At 59.7% G+C, this 14,950-nt stretch overlaps 3 protein-coding genes across 3 annotated transcripts; 2 read left to right on the forward strand and 1 right to left on the reverse strand.

The window, feature by feature from the left end:
* The first annotated feature begins 177 nt into the window (after positions 1-177).
* On the forward strand, positions 178-1,465 carry LOC132319807 (interleukin-1 beta-like). Its single transcript, XM_059831541.1, has 6 exons — positions 178-218; positions 312-360; positions 442-631; positions 740-910; positions 1,020-1,165; positions 1,253-1,465. The coding sequence occupies exons 1-6, from the start codon at positions 178-180 to the stop codon at positions 1,463-1,465; spliced, it is 810 nt and encodes a 269-aa protein (XP_059687524.1).
* Positions 1,466-5,516: 4,051 nt separating this feature from the next.
* Positions 5,517-11,472, forward strand: CKAP2L (cytoskeleton associated protein 2 like). Its single transcript, XM_059831377.1, is given in 10 exon segments — positions 5,517-5,551; positions 6,978-7,044; positions 7,395-8,530; positions 8,970-9,162; positions 9,881-9,916; positions 9,918-10,037; positions 10,558-10,621; positions 10,949-11,060; positions 11,062-11,097; positions 11,194-11,472. Coding segments are annotated over 10 exon segments (2,043 nt in total). The 3' UTR covers positions 11,438-11,472.
* A 1,554-nt stretch (positions 11,473-13,026) lies between these two features.
* Positions 13,027-14,869, reverse strand: LOC132319755 (cytosolic purine 5'-nucleotidase-like). The gene is made up of 9 exons (XM_059831379.1): positions 14,816-14,869; positions 14,616-14,723; positions 14,386-14,452; positions 14,137-14,313; positions 13,909-13,960; positions 13,745-13,805; positions 13,465-13,641; positions 13,204-13,305; positions 13,027-13,083 (listed from the first exon to the last, which is right to left on the reverse strand). The coding sequence occupies exons 1-9, from the start codon at positions 14,867-14,869 to the stop codon at positions 13,027-13,029; spliced, it is 855 nt and encodes a 284-aa protein (XP_059687362.1).
* Positions 14,870-14,950: the final 81 nt, after the last annotated feature.

Consider the following 14,950-nt stretch of genomic DNA (forward strand, 5'->3'; position numbering starts at 1 on the left):
GAAATCCCGCTGACGATGCTTCCTTCCAGCGGCTCTTGAAAACCCGCCACGCCGACGCCAGGGCCAGAGAGCGCTCAAGCAACGCTGCAGGGAGGACAGGCAGGAGCAGGCAGCCAAGCGCCACAGCACTCGGCAGGTACCGGCAGGTCTCTGCTCAGGTTTTCACCGTCGGTGGAGATGGCATTCGTCCCTGATTTGGACACACTGGAGAGCGGCAGGTAAGTGTGGCCATGCTGGAGCGGACAGTGGGGACGCGATGCTGCCCTGGTGCCATGGTGGCCCTGGCTTCACTGTCTCCCTTTCCTTTTCAGCCTGAACGAGGAGACATTTTATGGCCCTGACTGCCTCTGCCCACAGAAGGTAACACTGGGGCGGTGGGAATGGTGAGACCCCCATGATGGGGAAGCCGGGCCCTCACCCCACGTCCACTTTCCTCCCCAGAAACCCCGCCTGGACTCGGAGGTGACAGTGCCTGGGGTGGGCATCCAGGTGACAGCGACCAAGGGACACCCCACCAGAAACTTTCGCCAGGCTGCCATCCTCGTGGCGGCCATGACCAAGCTCCTGAAGCAGCCGGCGCACAAGGACTTCTCTGACAGTGACCTTGGGGGCTTCCTGGATGATATTTTTGGTATGGGGGGGTGGCATCTAGGGTGTCACCCCAGCCGGGGGATGCTCTTGGGGGATGCTATTAGACCCAGGAGCATCAGCATCCCCCTGACCGTCTCACTCCCCACAGAACCAGTCTCCTTCCAGCGGATTGAGAGCAGCTATGCCACGGCGCCTGTCTACCGCTACACCCGCTCCCAGTCCTTCGACATCCTCGACATCGACCATAAGTGCTTTGTGCTGGAGTCACCCACCCAGCTGGTGGCCCTGCACCTGCAGGGACCCTCCACCGGGCGGAAAGGTGAGGGGATGTGGTCCCAAACCAATGTCCCTGTCCCCAGCCCTAGGACCACCTGGGAGCCACCCCACAGACCCAGGACCACCTGTTAACCCGTCCCTTCTCTCTGCAGTGAAGCTCAATATCGCTCTGTACCGTCCCCGGACATCACAGGGCGGCCCAGGGACCGGGCGAGTGCCAGTGGCGTTGGGCATCAAGGGCTACCAACTCTACATGTCATGTGTGATGAGCGGCACCAAGCCCGTGCTGCAGCTGGAGGTGAGCGGGGGGTTCCGCTGAGTCCATCCCCCATGGGGCTGGGGGCTCCATCCCACCCTGAACCCTGTTTCACCCCCCTGGTTGTAGGAAGCTGACATCAGGAGGGACATCGAAAGCGTGGAGCTGACCCGCTTCATCTTCTACCGCCTGGACAGCCCCGCCGAGGGGACCACCCGCTTCGAGTCGGCCGCCTTCCCCGGCTGGTTTATCTGCACCTCCCTGCAGCCCCGCCAGCCCGTCGGCATCACCAACCAGCCCGACCAGGTCAACATCGCCACCTACGAGCTGAGCGGGCGCTGAGGAGCCCCTGCACCCAACCCAACCCAACCCAACCGGCAGTAGCTGGTTTTCAGGCTGTATGTACCGAGTACAAACCCGCCAGCCAGGACCCCCGTCCTCCCCATCTATTTCAGGTGAAATAGCAGCTCTGGGCCCCGTGGGCCCGAGTCACCCCAATTTATATGTATTTATTGTGCCTGTCTGGTGCTTTTATACTTATTTATTGTGTTCACCCCTTGCTTTCAACTTATATACATTTTATTGGAAGTATTGTGGTTTTGTTATCAGGAATGGGGGTATTTGTTGGCGATGGAGGTGGAAATAAAAGGTTTCCCAGGATGGCGTTGCTCAGCTCATTGCTTTTAGAGGGATTAAATGATGGGGGGTTGGTTTATGGATGGGGAAATCCTGCTGTTTCGGCTGCTTTTGGGGGGCTCTCCAGGCCTGGGCGCAAAGCCCAGGGGGTGGGGGGTGACCCCACAGCTCAGGGACCACCCCACAGCTCAGGGACCACCCTGGCTTGGCTGGCCACATGCAGGACCCTCCGCCACCCTGTACCCACGCCCACCCCACAGCCGGGGGGGTGGGTGTCACCCACAGCTCCCAGCAGCCAGCCGGGGCTGCCACCTCTGCCCCAGCCACTGCCACCACCCCAGTTCACCACGCAGGCTTGGCGTGGTGGGCCGTAGCATGGCGTGACATTGTGTGGTGTGGCATTACATGGCATAGGCGTAGCATGGTGTGACATAGTCTGGCATGGTGTGGCATGACATGGCCTGGCATGTCATGCCATGACATGGCACTGTATGGTGTGGCGTTGCATGGCCTGGTCTGGCATAGAATGGTGTGGCGTGGGGTGGCCATGGCATGACACGGCATAGCGCGGTGTGGTGAGGCATTGCATGGCATGGCATGGCCTGGTGTGGCATGGCCTGCCATGGCATGGCATCACGTAGCATGCTGTGGCATGACGTGGCCTAGTGTGTCATGACATGACATGGCACGGCATGGTGTGGCGTCGCACGGCGTGGCATGGCACGATATGGTGTGGCGTGGCACGGCCTGGTCTGGCATAGCGTGGGGTGGCCATGGCATGGCATGGCATGGCATGGCATGGTCTGGCATAGCGCGGTGTGGTGAGGCATTGCACGGCATGGCATGGCCTGGTGTGGCATGGCCTGCCATGGCATGGCATCACATAGCATGCTGTGGCATGGTGTGGCATGACGTGGTCTGGTGTGTCATGACATGACATGGCACGGCGTGGTGTGACATCGCATGGTGTGGCATGGCACGGTATGGTGTGGCGTGGCACGGCCTGGTCTGGCATAGCATGGGGTGGTGTGTGGTGGCCATGGCATGACATGGCATGGTCTGGCATAGCGTGGTGTGGTGAGGCATGGCATGGCATGGCCTGGTGTGGCATGGCATCACATAGCTGTGGCGTGGTGTGGCATGACATGGCCTAGTGTATTGCGACGTGACACAGCACAGCATGGTGTGGCGTGGCATTGCATGGCATGGTGTGGCCTGGCATGACGTGACATGGTCTGGCATGGCATTGTGCGGCATTGCGTGGCACGGTGTGGCCTGGCATGGCCTGGCGTGACGTGACATGGTCTGGCATGGCGTTGTGCGGCATTGCGTGGCACGGTGTGGCCTGGCATGGCCTGGCGTGACGTGACATGGTCTGGCACGGCGTTGTGCGGCATTGCGTGGCACGGTTTGGCCTGGCATGGCCTGGCGTGACGTGACATGGTCTGGCACGGCGTTGTGCGGCATTGCGTGGCACGGTGTGGCCTGGCATGGCCTGGCGTGACGTGACATGGTCTGGCACGGCGTTGTGCGGCATTGCGTGGCACGGTTTGGCCTGGCATGGCCTGGCGTGACGTGACATGGTCTGGCACGGCGTTGTGCGGCATTGCGTGGCACGGTGTGGCCTGCCATGGCCTGGCGTGACGTGACATGGTCTGGCACGGCGTTGTGCGGCATTGCGTGGCACGGTGTGGCCTGCCATGGCCTGGCGTGGCGTGACGTGACATGGTCTGGCACGGCGTTGTGCGGCATTGCGTGGCACGGTTTGGCCTGGCATGGCCTGGCGTGACGTGACATGGTCTGGCACGGCGTTGTGCGGCATTGCGTGGCACGGTGTGGCCTGGCATGGCCTGGCGTGACGTGACATGGTCTGGCACGGCGTTGTGCGGCATTGCGTGGCACGGTTTGGCACGCCGTGCCACGCCTTAGCATGCCAAGCCCCGCCCCGCCCCGCCCCGCCCCGCCCCGCCCCGCCCAGACACAGCGAGCCCCGCCCCTGTCCCCGCCCACCTCCCCGCCCCCAGTCAGTGGGGCTGCCGGAGAGGTCGCCTTGTCACCGCCCCTGTGCCCGCCTCTAGCCAATCACGACTCTCCTCGCCTGCCAGCCTCCCTCGGCCCGGCGGTTTGTGACTCTCCATTGGTCAGTTTGAAGAAGGCGGTGGCCATTGAGGGCGGCGCGGCGGTTGGCGGCGGCGGCGGCGGCGGCGGGTGGGCCGTTGGCCGCGCTGAGGCGAGGGCCCGGCATGGAGCGGGCAGGGCCGGCCGCGCAGGGTGAGGGGCCGGGGGGGCGGTCGGGGGTCCCAGGGCCGGGGGGGGGGGGCGGCTGTGAGGTCGGGGGCCTGTGAGGTCGGGGGTGTTGGGGGCTGCGGGCGCTCCAGGGGCCCTGTGGGGTTGGGGGGGGGTTGGGGGGAGCTGGGGGCCCTGTGGGGTGGGAGGTGATGGGGTACGGGGACTGCTGTGGGGCGGGGAGGTGTCTCCGGGGCGATCGGAGGAGCCTGTGGGGCAGGGACACGGGAGACCCTCTGGGATAGGGGTTGGGAGGGAGGGAGGGGACACCCCGCTGGGTGGGGGCTGGGAGTGATCTGTGGGTGATGGGGGCGATGGCGGGTGCCCATGGAATGGGGGGGGGGGGTGTGACCGAGACAGGCTCGGGTGGCCCTGTGGGGCAGAGCGGAGGGGCAGGGAGGGACCGGGGGGGGCTGCTGGGCCTTTGGGAGGAACTTTGGGGCCGTGTGAGGGGGTGTGTACCCGAAAAGCTGCGCAGGGGGTACCCCTGAAATGGCCGCGTTGGTTTGGGAGGGCAGGAGGTGGGGGGGGGTTTGGGGTGCGCCTCGGAGTGCTGGGGAGACGGGGGGGCACCGGGGTGTGCCACGCTGCTCTTGGGGCTCTGTGGAAGCCTTGGGGTGCGATGTCAAGGGGAGGGGGTGGCTTGGGGGACTGAGGTCCCCTCAGAGCCCTGGGCAAGTGATGGGGGGGGGGGGGGGGACAGCTTTAGGGACAGGGGGGAGGCCCTGGGGACGAGCGATGCTGGACTCCAGGCTGGCCCTGCTATGAGATACCCCAGTACCACAGCCAACCTGGGGGTGTCAGAGGTGTCCCCTGCTCCCCCGTTGAGGTGCTCCCAGCTTTTCCCACCCACTCAGGTTAACAGAGGGCTTGGCCACGGCAGCGTACAGGCTTACGGGATACGTAGCTGAAGCAGGGTCATCAGCAGCATCTCCCCTTTCCTTCTGCAAATTGACTAAGCCCCACGCAACTGAGGTTTTGAGTGGCATCACGCTGCGAGCGTCGGAGAGCTCTGGTCTTTATGTACCAATAAGCCTCTGGGCAGTATCACCTGCATGGAAATGCTCTGGGAATTTCTGGGAACAGCATCGCCAGGCTTGGACAGGGAGCGTGGGGGGCCTGCACGGTAATGCTGTGACTGTGAAAGAAAGGCATTCTTGTCGGCGCTCCAAATACTGAGGTTGTGGTGCATGCGCTGCATTTTCCTACCATCTCTTTGCAGAAGAGCGGAGAAAGTGGCTCCAGGAATACCTAGCAGCCAAAGAAAAGCTGAAATGCCGAGTGCAAAGTAAGTCAGGAGGATGTTGGGCTTGGACTAAATGATCTGTAAAGGTCCTTTCTGACCCAAATCACTCAGTGATTCTCTGAGCTAAAGCTGACTTGCCAGCGTCTGCCTTCTCTCCGCAGCGATTCACTAGCGTACAGAGAATCGCCTCCTCCCGGTGCCTCGCTGTCAAGGCAGCGAGCGGGGATGGCTCTGTCCCTGCGGCACCCCGGCAGCGCTCGGTAGAGTTACTGGCAGGAGGAGCAAAGGGATGGTTTGAGTGTTGACGTTTCCTGCTGGTTGATATTGTCTCTTCTGGGTATTTTCTGAGTCTCCGTGAAACTTTCTCATCTCAGCTCTTGGGTCTGACAGAACAGGCCTTTTTACCAACAACTCAGCTTCATAACTGGGTCTTGAAGAAAAGATGGTTCAAGCCTCACCACTGCTTTTTAATGGCAGCTTTCAGTGGCCTTCTGGGATAGGTTAGTATTAGGAAGGGGCATTTTCAGTGCATTTGAAAGGAAATAGATACAACCACCTGTTAAATGAGTTACCTGGCTCTGGGACCCCTCCGCTGCCTTGCTCGGTTCCTCTGGAGCCGGGCTGCGTGCAGATATGCTGCTGTGAGCGCAGCAGTCGCTTGCAGGCTGCGGGTAGCGAGGCACCTTTCCGCAAAGCTTTTAATTGAATCTGCTGAGGCGCTTGGCAAACCTGAACACGTGAAAGACTCGCCGTTGCAGCGAGTATTTCTCGTGACATTTTGGTGCAAAGGAAGCCATAAAATTTCTCTGTGGGGAGAAGATAAAGGGAAGCAGGATCAGAGACCAGAAAGAGCCAACCAGTCCCTGGTGCCAGGCTTTGGAAAACACCACTAATATAATAGAAACGAGGAGAGAAGATTCATGATCTTTCTTTATGGCATAGTATACCACTTTATATAGAATAGAGGACAATACCCTAACTCTCCGAGCTCTTTCATTACAGAAAAATATCTGCACAGGCATTAATCTTCCCTAACGGCTGAGCTGCTAGCTCTGGAGCAGAGGGGTGGGAGAACCCCCGCAGCTGGTTGCTGTCAGAGGGCTCCAATTCAGTGAGGAGGAGGAGGACAGAATGGGGGACCCGACAGCCAGGGCTGCTGCCCTACCTCCCTGCTTCACTGCCAGTGCCTGGGCAACTGAGCAGCTCATGAACCAGCTGCCGCAGCGCTGCAGCTCGCCGTGGCAGAGTAAACCCTGGCCAATGCGCTCTGAGACACCGCTGCGACCTGCAGCACGGTGGCAGCTGACTCGGATGCGCCTCAGCTGTCGGCTGCGCCTGGGGCAAGTCAGGACGCCAGCCAGGGGCAGCAGCCTCAGGAGCCTCCGCACCTATTGCGGTCTCCTGCCTGCCAGGCCCCGCTGCCTGCAGGAATCATTTTGGTTACTTTTGTTGTCGGCAGAAGCCACAAGTTTTGTGACAACGTTGTATGTCAATGTTTTGTGTTGCTTTTCTGTCACCACTCAAAAGAAAAGGAATTAATATTACGTGGTACTTCTTTGACAGCTTTTTGATTTCCAAGAGCTTCTCGTAAACCTCTGTGACTGAGACACCCAGCAGTGTTTTAGATATTTAACCTTTTCTGCAACAGCAGTTCTATAACCTGATATCTTGTTTGACTTCCTACAGACCCTTTTTAAAGGACCGGACAAATCGCCTGAATACACCCTTAGAGTCGGTTTCTAAACTAGAGCGTGTAAGTAGAAATCCTTTGAGTCTAGTTTTGTATTTCACACTTGAAGTGAGTCTGGGCTGAACAGGGTACCTAAACCAGGGTAGTGAGTTCCTGACCCCAATGGGGTGCAGTCAACAGATTGCTAAATAGCTGGCAATAAGTCAACTAATTATTTTTCAGAGGCACTTAGTGTGGGAGACTCATCCTCTGGCCATGCGCTGGTGGGTTTTGTGTTATTGTTCTCTCGACAACAGCTTTGTCACCGCCGGCCTTTGCGTGGACGTCCCCTGTGCTAGCAGGGCTGGGGCAGGAGCGAGCTGTTTGACCAAGCTGAGGTCTCCTTGGGGCTGAGGTTTGCTTTGTCTCTCCAGGTTGACAGGAGCAAGAAGGACGTTCTCGGAAACGTGGCGAAGGGTGCTAATAGGGATGGCAAACTTGGTGCCAAATCCACACGGCACGCTGGCCACGCTGCTCAGCAGAAGTCTTCAAATACATCCCAGAGAGCAGCGGCAGTGCGTCCAGAGCAGCCGAGGAAGAGCGCAAAGCTTCCCGTGGGGCTCGTGCCAAGCAGGAGCCACTCTACGCAGCCCAGAGGGAGGCTCCCAACTTCAAACTCTGGTCACCTCAATCCAGAAAGGAACAAGAAGCCTGCACAGGAGGCTGTCACTGCTGCAGCACCTCAGACTGGAAGTGACCACCCCCCTCCTGGGGCACCTTGCTCCCTAAATGAGGCCGTGCAGGACAGGTTGGTCTGCAACAAAGAAAACGTCCGAGCACAAACCTCTACGCAACCTGTGCTGCACAGAGTTTTTCAGTCTGATGGAAACAATCTCGCGAACAAGAGAGTCTTGGCTCACACGCAAAGCTCAGCCGCGATGTCAAGAACCGTCACGGGCCCAAAGGGCAGAATTAATAGTCTCCAGGCTAAGGAAGAGACGATTCAGCATAAATTCAGGAAAACCCTGCCAGGCTCGAAGAGCGCATCTCAAAAACCAAGTGTCAAAACTCAGCCATTGCAGCCCCCTCGGTCACTTACTGGTTCTACTAATTTGCTGCATAAAAAACCAGGGGCAAACCAGGAAAAAACTTACACAGCAAGGGAACCCATAGGAAAGCCACTCGGCGTACTTCCAGTGGGAGGTCTTAAGCACCACAGTAGACCCCTCCAACTGAAAAGATCTCCCACAAAGCCTCCAGCCTCCAGCAGGCCCCAGGGGACCACAAACCTGAAATCCAGCCTGAAAGCGGGTGGCACGGTGCAGTGGCAAAGGCCCACGGCTAAAGGGGAGGCGGATAGGAAGGACATGAAGGTGGTGCCTCCCAGATGCACAGCAGCATCCCGAGTGACAGTTCCCCAAAACCAGCCTCGCAGCATACACGGCTCCAAAACTCAAGCAATTGACAGCAATTTTAGGAGTAGGAGAGAGAGGCTTAAACCAGAGCTGCCAAAGACAAGTGGAGTACAGGTTAGGCGTGTTCCCAAGACCCCATCGGCTGCGGATCGTAAGTAAGTAGCAGCTTTGGCCAACTCCGTCCTCGCCTCCAGGGGACAGCAGAGTTTAGTGTTTAATTGGGTGAACCAGTGCCAATCTGCTGAAAACAGGGTCCAAAGTCCCCTTATCAGTGAATGCCTGTTTGGAGGTTGATGCCCCAGGAAAGAGGAGGTTGGGGATGAGATTTGGTGGTACTCTGGGTTCCTCTCCCACCAATTCAGCAAGCAGGAGGGGAGTGTGTGGCCTCTTTCCTGTTTTATCTTGAAGGCATGCTTAAATTTGAGAGGGTTTTCCCTTCCCAGCCTAGAGCTCGGATGCATTTTTAGGAAAGATGTGCTGGTTCTTCCTGAGCAGCTGAAGTTGGCCAGAGGGAGATTCCAAGGGAAGACAGTAGCCTGGCAAGTGCTGGCGGTCTCCTGGGGTGGTAACAGTGATCCCTTGGTCCTTTGACAGGAAACAGCTGGAGGAGTGGTTGGCATCCAAAGGCAAGACATACAAGCGGCCACCTATGATGCTGCTTCAGAAGCAGACAGTGAAGCTGTCCTGGAGAAATGTCAAGGAGAAAGAGAAGCAAGAGAAACCAGAGCAGCTCTCCCTGGAGAATATCGACAACATATTAACTGAGTGCCTGAAGCTCGTTGAGGAGGTGGGAATGGGAAAGGAGCTGCTTGAACAGCCTCCTCTTCTCCTGGAGCATCCCAGGAGATGAGGGCCAACGTCCCCCCAACAGCACAGAGGGGTTTGGAGCAAGCATTCTTGCTCGCTTGGCTGCAGTTGCTAGAGGGGTAACATCATGTGTAGGAAAAGTAGAAGTCCTCACGGAGTTACGGATAGACCAAAGGCACGCAATGAGATGTGCTAACGAGGAAAATGGAGCAATACCCAGTCATGGGGCTTGTGTGTGTCATTGCCGGTGTCCTGGTACCGGGCAGTGCAGTCTGCAGCAGTAATTTCTGCGGCAGCAGCCCAGGCTGATTGAGCCAGCTTGAGGTATGGCCCTGGTAGACCTCACAGCTTGAGGTACGGCGCTGGTGGACCTCACAGCTGCTGTGAAGTATCGCCTCTGGAATGCTGACTGCTAGCCCTGCTCTCTGGGGTTTAGTGGCTCCATTAGTGCCAGCACTAGAGAGTCTATCCCTTGACATCCCTCTGAAATACTAGACTCATTTTACCAAGGGGAAAATAGAAGCAGGAAAGCTATTATGTGTCCATGGTCATGTAGGAGACTTGCAAAAAACACACTCTTCAGTGATTCCTTTTCCTGGAGAGGGCTGGGAAAGCGGTTACACACTGACAGCTCCCCCAGCGCACAGCTCTGGCCCTTGCAATTGACACTTTTCTCCGGGACCTTGCCCCTCTTGTAGGGTGTCCAGGCAGAGGAGCTCTCTACAGTGCTGTCCCCACGTGCCCCAGGCAGAGAAATTTGCCAAGTTCTGGATCTGCAAAGCGAAACTCCTTGCCCGGGACGGCCCTTTTGACGTGACGGGGTTGTACAAAGCAGCAGTCTGCGCTGGTGCTGTGGTGAGTGAAGCGCGCTTCTCTTCGGTAGCTCCCTGTGTTCCCTGCCTCTGCGCCAGCAGGTTTCCTTGAGATCCAGGGTCGGATTTTGGGATGAGTTTAGCAGCGCTGGTGAAAAAGCCCTTTAGAGCTGCTGTCCATTTTGTCCCATAGAAACACCTTTGGCTTTAATCAGCCAAGCAGGCAGCACTGTGTGGGCATGAACGGGGCCGGGGGAGGACGGGGAGGACACGCACCCCTGTGCCATGTCGGAGCTGTAGCTGGAAGCCGGCAGCTCTGTGCTGGTCTGGGTGGCGTAACTGCAGCATCTGGTGGGATTTGCCCACGCAGGGTGGATGCCTGCCCAGCCGTGCCTGCGTGCTGACAGATCTCGCTTGGAGAAGGGAAGTTCTGCAGCCTTTTGCCGCTGTCTCCTAGCACGGGTGTCACGATGCAGCAAAAACCTTTTCTCCTATTCAGTTGTAACTCCAGTTTCCGTTCCTGAGTCAGTCCTGCCTTGACCTGCATTCTGCTTTTCCTGCAGCCGCTCCAGGAGCTCAGAGAAGTTGTCCTTGACATCTTGAAGGCTGCAGACCAAACATCAGAAGGTAACGTGTATGTGGGGGCCGGCTGGAGCGTGGGCAGGCTGGGGTTCCCTGCTGCTGCAGACAGGGAAGCAGCATGGTTTGCAGTCTGTCCCAGCACCCTGTGTCCCTGTTGACTTTGATGGAGACCAAGTGTTGTGAAAGTCCGGAATGCTGATCTCAAAATGGGGGCAAGATTCCTCTGCCAGGGCTGGGCACCATCCTGGCCCATCACGCCTCCGTAGCAAGGTGCCCTCGCCCGTGTCCAGAGCACCGCGGTGTTGTAATCCCTCCCCAGCTGCAGCTCTCTGCCCTCTCTACAACCGCGCTGCCCTTTTCCTCTCCCGTCAGGGGAAAAGGCTGAGCAGCCCATTCCTTGGGAGCCTACAACACCTTGCCCGAGCGAGAGTCAGCACGTGGTAGCGACTCCCTGCCTGACGGGGAGGTCCCTGACCAGCCTGCCCGGTCTCAATCAAGCTACAAGTTACGTCTGCAACCAGGTAAAGCAGAGCTGCCCGCTCCTGGCAGCAAGCACCCTCTGTCTGTGCCAGCACTCCTCTGCAGGATTTACCTAAAGGCTCTTGTCTTCCCCGCAGAGGAAAGGAGTTGCTGGAAGGCCAGGAGCTGAAATTCCTGACACCAGTGCGGCGCTCGCTGCGGATAGAGCGGGCTGGGAGCCGCTACCCAGAGATGCTGAAGGACCATGACCCTGTGGTGTCATCCCTCGGTGAAATCCTGGATGCTGAGGAGGAAACTCAGTTCTTCTTCCGGAAAAACAAGGCTTTGCCAGAGGTGGCGGAGCTGGAGGGTTTGAGTTCGTATCCCCCAGAGTGCTGCTGAGGGATTCCCAGCGGGGTGCAAGCTGCTTGCTCCCCAATGCTGCCTTGCATGCACTCCACTGACTTCTCTTGTTGCCTCTCAGATGTAAATATGTAGGGGTGGCATGTAATAAGCCTGTTTTAAATATATAAGCACTGTTTCAAATATATAAAAACTTGCAGTAGACATGTAGTGTGGCCTAGTGAGTAGTGTGCAAGGTCTGGGGGTTGGAGACGTGGGCTGTGTTCCCTGGGACTGCTCTTGGCACCTCTGCTGTGATGCACACCCTGATTTTTCCAGCTGTAGGATGATGTCAGTCAGACTGCAGCGCTCCAGGCACCTTCTGGTGTTTTGAAAGCGATGTCCTGAGGGATTTGCTCCAGAGCTGCGTTGTGCCCTACCCAGACAGCATCCGGATGTTCTCTGCTGAGAGGCACGCACAGAGCCCCGTGTCTCAAAGCTGGTGCTGCCGCATGTGACACGCCAGCCTGGCGAGGGACTGGGGTACCTGCGGGACTGCAACAGCTTCCGCACAGGCCCCGAGAAGGCTGATGCCGGCGCACGCAAAGGGCGCAGAGGTCCCTTGGGGTTCAGCTGGCCAGAGCCCTGGGCATGGCAGGGGTTGTGGGATGGGACAGCTGAGTCCTATTAGCGTGCTCAGGGCCCCTACAGCAGCCCCCCCCTCCCTCAAGGGAGCCTCAAGGGCTCTTCTCGCACCCCGAGCAAGCAGCGGCTGATGGTTCACACCGTTTCCCTGTGGTAAGAGGAGTAAAGCAGTACGGCTGCCATGGAGGGTGGAGGGGAGCCCTGTCCTCACCTTCCTGTCCCCAGCAAGTAGCGGTCCTGTCCTCATCCCCCCTTTTTGCCTCCTCAGGACACAGCCACCACCAGTGTTGGCTCAGCATCTTTATTGAGAACCCTCGATGCTGGAAGAAGCCTTTGAGCAGTATGTGGAAGTCCTGGCAGGGCCTGGCCCCCTCCTGCGGGGTGCAGGACTGTGCCGGCAGAGAGGTGGGTGTCTTGGGGCTGCCACCCTCTGCCAGGGGCTGGCCAAGGATTTGGGAATTGCCCTTTGCCGTCACCTCCCAGGCTTGGGGCAAAACAATTTTTTTTCCTTTAAAATAGCCAATTTTACATCTCTGCAGTGCTGGGATTTGAGTATCTTTTATAAATAGAGAAGGGTAGAAAACAGAAGAGGGTAATAGCAGGTAAGAGGGAGTCCCAGGGAGCAGCAGTCACCCCCAGAGCCCTCCTCTCTTGAGCAACACCCACCCACAGCCAGACCCCAGCACCCGGGGGGCCAGGCACCAAATCTGGAGGGGCAGGAGCTGCTGGGACCACGCACCCGGGCAACGTGGGCTTTCCAGGTGCAGCAGTGCTGCCGGCTCTCCCTGGCGCTCAGCGGCCCCAGGCTGGCATCGGGCTGGCCGGGGGGCCATGGTGGGGGGCACTGGGCAGCCCGTGGGTCAGGGGGGCCTTCTCGGGGTGTGGCGTAGGGGAGAAGGGCACCGCTGCGCAGAGGTGTGATGTGGGGCGTGGGCTGGGGCCACCGAATACCCCCCCGGGGGCCGGCACCTGCCAGCTCAGCAGCCGTCGGTGCTGGGGTAGGCTCAGGCTTCTCCGTCATCATCCTCCTCCCCGCTGGAGTCCTGGGGGACCCCAGCGACCTGAGATGGAGATGGGGGGGCTCAGTGGACACAGGACCCCACCGGCATCAGGGGGCCGGTGCTGGACTCCCGTGCCCGCAGCCACCAGGTGCTTCTGTCCCTCTGTCCCCCGCCACTCACCTGCTCGCCGGGGTGGCCATGCCGGGCCAGCCAGGGTGCCAGAGCTGTGCCTGCCTCCCCTGTGTCCAGGCGGCCGTGCTCCACCGTCGACTCGTGTGCCATCTGTGGCAGAATGAAAGCTTGCAGAGAGGAGCTGGCAACCGACCGGCCAAGGGGTTGGGTGCCCACCAAATGCCCCCATCAGCTCTGTACCCCCCACCCTCAGGCAGGGAGGGAAACTGAGGCACAGCAGGTGAGCAGGGGGTGACGGGAGCGGCGTACCAGGATGGGGGCTGCCCGGAAGAGGTAGCTGAAGGGGTAGTAGAGGAAGTTGATGAAAGAGGCGGCGTAGAGGTCTGCGTAGCGCATCAGCTGGTTAGCAAAGAGTGTCTGGCGTGAGCCGCAGCGGAAGAGGCTGCCCATCTTCCCGTAGCACATGTCCATCTCGTGCGTGACTTTCTGCAGACACAGAGGGGTAGTCAGGGCACCCAATGCCCCCCCAGGGCAGGGACTGCTGTGGGGCTGAGCTGCGTGCTGGCTGGGACAGCACGCTGGGCATCACCTGGATCCGACGCTTGATGGAGCTGATGTCCGGGCGCTCGCTGCTGCCACTGTCCAAGTGCCTGAGTGGGAGAGAGCCGGCTGCGGGCTCGCCTGGAGGGTCCCCCCATGGGTGCCTGCACCCCCCCCCACTGGTGCCCCACTGCCCACCCGAGGCCCACTCACTGGTACAGGTCCGCCAGGAAGAGGTCCAGGCTCCGCAGCTCCTCAAACAGCTCTGCAAGGGCAACGGAGCCGGCTCAGTGCGGGCAAGGTCCCCCACTGCCTGGCACGACCCAACACGGGGTGTCGGGGCACGTCCCACCGGGGCACGTCCCACCGGGGCTGGTTTTGCAATCGAGCAGGGTAGGAGGATCCGGGCAGGGTCCGTGTCCCTGGCCGGGCGCTGCTCACCACTCTTCTTCCCCTCGTCCAGGACCTGCAGCTCGCGGGCCAGCTCGGGCACCACCAGGAAGGTGCGCCAGCCCTGCCGCTTCTTGGACTTGAGGATGTCCCCGAAGATGTGGTCCCCCATGTAGAGGATGTCTTTGCCCTTCACGCCCAGCAGGTCACACACCAAGTCCGAGGAGCCTGTGACAGCCGGACGTCAGGGACCCAGCACGGGCGCATCTCCCCGTGTTTCCCACGGAGCTGGGCACTCACCGCCGGAGTAGACGGCGCAGTGCTGGAGTGGGCCGGTGTACGTCCCGATGCGCAGCTTCCCCGTGTCCTGCGGGACAAGAGGCCCCCGGGATGGGGCAGGTACTATTACCCACGCCGCTTGGTGCCCACCCCCACAGCGAATCCACCCCGCCGTGCCCACGGGAGCTCCCGTGATGCCCAGACGGTGCCCACTACCTCGACCGACCCCGCGGCAACGGAGGGGTCCCCACCGTGTTGACTTGGCGCAGGACAGTGCCTTCGGCGAAGAAGAGCGGCTTGCGGGTGTCCACCACGATGAGGTCGAAATAGGATCGCCAAGGGCGCTGCGGGGTCTCAGCCTACGGGGTGTCAGGGTGGAGGGGCGTCAACGAGGGGCTGCCGACGGCACCCTGCACCCCCCCACCCGGCCCCTCACCGGGGACAGTCTCACCTTGTCCCCATTGCTGAAGTCGAAGAGGTAGGACATGATGGCCTGCAAGGACATCCGGCATCGCCACCGCTGTCCCCGGGGGCGGGAAGACCCCTGCCTGCGCTTTGGCCCCTCAAAGCCCCCCCAGGGCAGGCA

The sequence above is a fragment of the Gavia stellata genome, chromosome 31 (genome assembly GCF_030936135.1).
Source record: "Gavia stellata isolate bGavSte3 chromosome 31, bGavSte3.hap2, whole genome shotgun sequence".
NCBI classification, from domain to species: domain Eukaryota; kingdom Metazoa; phylum Chordata; class Aves; order Gaviiformes; family Gaviidae; genus Gavia; species Gavia stellata.